The sequence below is a fragment of the Cygnus olor genome, chromosome 16 (assembly GCF_009769625.2).
Source record: "Cygnus olor isolate bCygOlo1 chromosome 16, bCygOlo1.pri.v2, whole genome shotgun sequence".
Classification (NCBI taxonomy): Eukaryota; Metazoa; Chordata; class Aves; order Anseriformes; family Anatidae; genus Cygnus; species Cygnus olor.
The window spans coordinates 1,661,979-1,666,553 of record NC_049184.1 but is presented as its reverse complement, the minus strand read 5'-3'; the positions used below and the strand labels follow the sequence as shown (position 1 = coordinate 1,666,553).

Genomic DNA, 4,575 nt, shown 5'->3' with positions numbered 1-4,575 from the left:
CCCCAGCGCCCTGCTGGCAATGCCCACTCCTGCTCTTCTCAGGCTGCCTTGCGCTGCCCGTGCACTGAGGAGGCAGCCGGTGTGGGGTCTGGTGCAGAGCGAGGAGTCCACTCGGCCCTGGCTCAGAGGGAGGCAGCGTCCCCACCGCTAGGACGGGGAGGGGATGGAGAGGAGCTGCTCCCCTGCCACTGCGCAGCTACCTCGACAGTTCTTGGGAGCTTTCTGCCCTTGTCTCTCCATAGGTGGTCTGCACTCTGAAGGAGTTCAATGAGTACAGGCAGTATCTGACCGCACTCAAGCTGGAGGCTGAGAAAACCAGGAGGAAAGAAGAGGTAGGCAAAGCTCAGCGCTGGTAGACACATGTCAGCGGCACGGTACAGAAGGCTGGGGCTTTCCTTGATGGATCTGAGGGAGGCGGGGAATGCAGATGTCGAGGCTGTGCTGGGGGGCCAGGTGTTGTCGTGGGGAAAGGACGACCCTTTCCCGAGGGAAGCCCTCCTCTTCAGCCCTCGTTGCACGGCAGAAGCAGGGCGCTGGCACGGGCGGCATGAAGCCTCAGCACGCAGGGACGCGAGCCATTCCTGAGGCAAGAGTGAGCTAAAACCTGCTGTTCCCTTTCAGGAAAAGCTTCAGCAAGAGCTCTCCAAGTTAAAGAAACTTGACCCCAGACTGACGGCAGGGATTGACAGTTCTTGCCAGAGCTCCTCCAGTAATGTGTACTTGGTCATGGGACAGAAAGCCAGCCTACTGGAGCCTAAAAAACCAGCTGGCCCGCCTTCCTGCAAAAGCAGAAGAAACCCTCTCCGATCTGGCCAGTACAGAAGGCTGAAAGCAGCTCCCTCCGGACTTGAGTTGGGCAGGGAAGATGCCAAGCTCCCTGGGAGCATCCATACTGTGACTGAGTCAGAGAGAAAGTCACCTGTCCCCGCAGACGGTGTATTCAAAGCTGCCTCGGAAGAACAGGCTGCTAGAGAAAGCCAGAGGATTGAAGAGGTGGCTCGGACTGTGGTGCGGCAAGTGTTTGAGAGGGTGCAGGCACTGGACCAGTCTGCCCGCGTCTTAAAGAGGGCTCCCCATAAGAGCCGAGAAAGACTGTGTGGAAGTGCCAAAAGCGCAGAGCCTTCAGAGACATCTCCTCTTGATAAAGAGCAGGAAATTGCACTGCTGGCTGAGAAGGTTGTGGCGAGTGTGATGAAGCTCTTTGAGAAGTCCTGGGAATCCGGCATGCCCAGTGCATCTGAGCCAAGGCCAGCAGCCAGGCAGAAGGAGCAGCCCGTCGCCAGGAGAGCCTTCCAAGTGGGGAAGTTGGAAGAAAAGAAATCAAGGGAAGCCTTTGAGGAAGAATCCTCGCAGGCTTCCCTTGACAAAGTCACCAGAGAAGCCGTTGGAAGTGTCTGCGACACTTTGGAATCCTTTGTAGCTTCCCGGTTTGAGCAAGACTTCAACTGCAAATATTCTGAAATCGTGGCGCTTCCCACTGTCAACCTCTCTAACAGGAAGCCACAGCCATCCCAGGTGTGTCTCTCAAGACAGGGCATGAGGGAAGGGCAGGGACTACCAAGAGCATCAGAAGAGCAGAGCCCAGAAGCAAGGCAGAGAGAAAAGTTGCCCATGATCCAACCAGCGCCAGACACTGCTGGGATCTCACGACTGAGTCACAGGATTGTGAGGGAGAGCATCCAAAAGGCTGTCTCCGAAGTTCAGCGCCTGCACACAGAACTGCAGGTCTATGCCAGAACCATTGTCCTTAATGTGGTTGAAAAAGCGAAGGACAAGTTGGAGCGGGAAATGAAAGCAAAGGCCTTAGACACCACTTCAAACAGCAAAACGGTGGCAAGTGGGATGACGCGCTCGGTATCAGAGCAGAGCTCTCAGCCTGGGACTGCACGGAAGCTGGAGAAGAACTTGGGAAGGCGTGTCACCAAACAGCCTGTGCCAAGCAAAGGGAAGGAGAGCTGTCCCTCGGAGCACCTCCGAAGATCACCTGATCTCCTCCAAGCTGTCCAGCGAGGCTCTGAGCAAGGCGCCCCCACAGCAGGCTCTTCTGCCCCCCTAGGGGAATCCCACAGTCTGCGGAGGTCAGAGAGCACCACAGGCACCATCCCTTCCATGGGCCCGCAGTTTGTCAGGCAGCCCGTTCCTCCATCTGTTCCAAAGCACCCTGTCCAGAGAGGAGCGCGGTGCCTACGTGTGCGTGTCAAGCCTATCCCATTCAAGCCTCAGTAGCCTGAGGCGGAAGCAGAGAATAAAGAGTTTACGTCCAAGTGTTTGCTTGTGCCTACATTTATTCAAGCCAGGTGTACTGGGTCTGGCTGGGATGTTAACTTTCCCTGCAGCAGCCCATACAGTGCTGTGCTCTGCACTTGTAGCTAAAACAGCAGTGGTATCACACCAGTGTTGTGTCTGCTGCTGAGCAGTGCTGGCACAGCATCAGGACTCTCTCTAACCCTCCTAGGGGGTGGGCAAAAAATGTGAGAAAAGAAACATCACCAGGGCAGCTGACCTAAACCAACCAAAGGGATATTCCATACCGTATGATGTCACGCTTAGTAATAAAAGGTGGAAAAAGGAAGAAGAGGGGAGGGGTGGGCTCTCGTCGTGAAAACGTCTGTCCTCCTCCCGAACACTGGCTACGTGGGTTGAGGCCCTGCTTCAAGGACGTGGTCAAGCATCGCTCATTTGTGGGAAGTAGAGAGTAATTTCTTTCCTCTGCACTTCCACATAGCCTTTACTTGTTTTGTTTAGTTTTCCCTTTCCCCCCCTCCCTTTTCTCCTTTCCCTTTTTTTTTTTTTTCCCTTTAAATTGTTAATTGTTTAGTTAAATTGTTTAGTTAAATTGTTTAATTAATAGTAATCTTTCCTTAATAATTCTTTCTTTTTTTTTTTTCCTTTAATTAAATCATCCTTATCTCAACCCATGAGCTGTTCTTTCCTTTACTTCTTCCCCTCCTCATCTAAGGAGGGGGAGTGAGAGAGCGGTTGTGGTGTTCAGCTGCCTAGCACGGTAAAACCACCACACCAGGCCATGCTGTGCTTGGGGATTTTCCCTACACTGTGTGGTGGTTTTACCCAGCTGGGCAGCTGAACTCCACCATGACCACTCTCTCACTCGCCCTCCTCAAACAGAAAGGGGGAGAAAATACGATAAAACGGGCTCAAGGGTTGAGGTAAGGACAAGGAGACCACTCAACAATTATCATCACGGGCAAAACAGACTCAGCATAGGGAGATTAATATAATTTATTACCTATTAAAACGGGCCAGAGCAGTGAGATACTAAAAGCAAACTAAAATCACCTTCCCCCTTCCACCCTCTTCTACATCCACCCTGCCCCCAAGTGGCTCAGGGGAACATGGAGTGGGGGCTATGGGATGAGGTTTAACAAGGCCAAGTGCCAGGTCTTGCACTTTGGCCACAATAACCCCATGCAGTGCTATAGGCTTGCGGCAGAGTGGCTAGAAGACAGTGAAGAGGAAAGGGACCTGGCAGTGTTGATCGATGCTCGGCTGAACATGAGCCGGCAGTGTGCTCAGGTGGCCAAGAAGGCCAATGGCATCCTGGCCTGTATTAGAAATAGTGTAGCCAGCAGGAGCAGGGAGGCGATCATCCCCCCTGTATTCAGCTTTGGTGAGGCCGCACCTCGAGTACTGTGTTGAGTTTTGGGACCCTCAGTACAAGAAGGACATTGAGGCCCTGGATCGTGTCCAGAGAAGGGCAACAAAACTGGTGAGGTGTCTGGAGCACAAGTCTTATGAGGAGCGGCTGAGGAAGCTGGGATTTTTTGGTCTGGAGAAGAGGAGGCTCAGAGGAGACCTCATTGCACTCTAGAACTTCCTGAATTGAGGTTGTGATGATTTGGGGGTCAGCCTCTTCTTGCAGATGACTAGGGATAGGACTACAGGGAATGGCCACACGTTGCGCCTGGGGAGATTTAGTCTAGGTATCAGGAAAATCTTTTTCTCTCAGAGAATAGTCAGGCACTGGAACGGCCTGCCCAGGGAGGTGGTTGAGTCACCATCCCACGTGGTGTTCAAGAAGCACCTGGACATTGCTACGAGATATGATTTAGTAGCTTAGTGGGTAGTATTGGTGACAGGAGGACAGTTGGAGTAGATGATCTTGTAGGTCCTTTCCAACCTTGTGTTTCTATGATTCCTTAGCCTCAGGCTCGCTCTAACTGACGCATGCAGCTGGCCTCCTGCACCTGGGTCTTCTACACCCATCTACTGAAGGTCTTCAAACTGTGGCCAAAGAAAGGACACAGTAGGCAGCCTTGGCTACTCCACATGTCCCTGGGGAGTCCACCCGCTACTAGGATCTCTTAACAACGGGAAACAAGCCCGTTCGGTGAGAAGTCGGCACAGAAAGACCTGACTCCTCCTGCAGCAGCTTTGGTGCTGCAGAGGAACACACAGCGGCCCCCGGCTCCTCTGCACCCTCCCCTGCCTGCCGGCAGCGGGACGGGTGCCGAGACCCGGAGGATGGCAACCGGCCGGTGGCCCAGCGGCAGTCCCGCCGCCTGCCCCGTCCCAGCGGAGGAAGAGGCGTAGCCCCGGCCGCCGCCTTTCAGTTCC

General features: G+C 53.8%; 1 protein-coding gene across 1 annotated transcript; it reads left to right on the top strand.

Moving 5' to 3' along the window:
• The first annotated feature begins 6 nt into the window (after positions 1 to 6).
• Positions 7 to 2,324, top strand: LOC121079226. Its single transcript, XM_040576187.1, has 2 exons — positions 7 to 332; positions 622 to 2,324. Exon 2 carries the CDS (start codon positions 727 to 729, stop codon positions 2,224 to 2,226), a length of 1,500 nt encoding a protein of 499 aa, XP_040432121.1. The 5' UTR covers positions 7 to 332; positions 622 to 726; the 3' UTR covers positions 2,227 to 2,324.
• Positions 2,325 to 4,575: the final 2,251 nt, after the last annotated feature.

What these genes read in the sequence shown, in the direction of transcription:
- LOC121079226 (XM_040576187.1), top strand. Translation starts at nt 727, where the DNA reads ATGGGACAGAAAGCCAGCCTACTGGAGCCTAAAAAACCAGCTGGCCCG.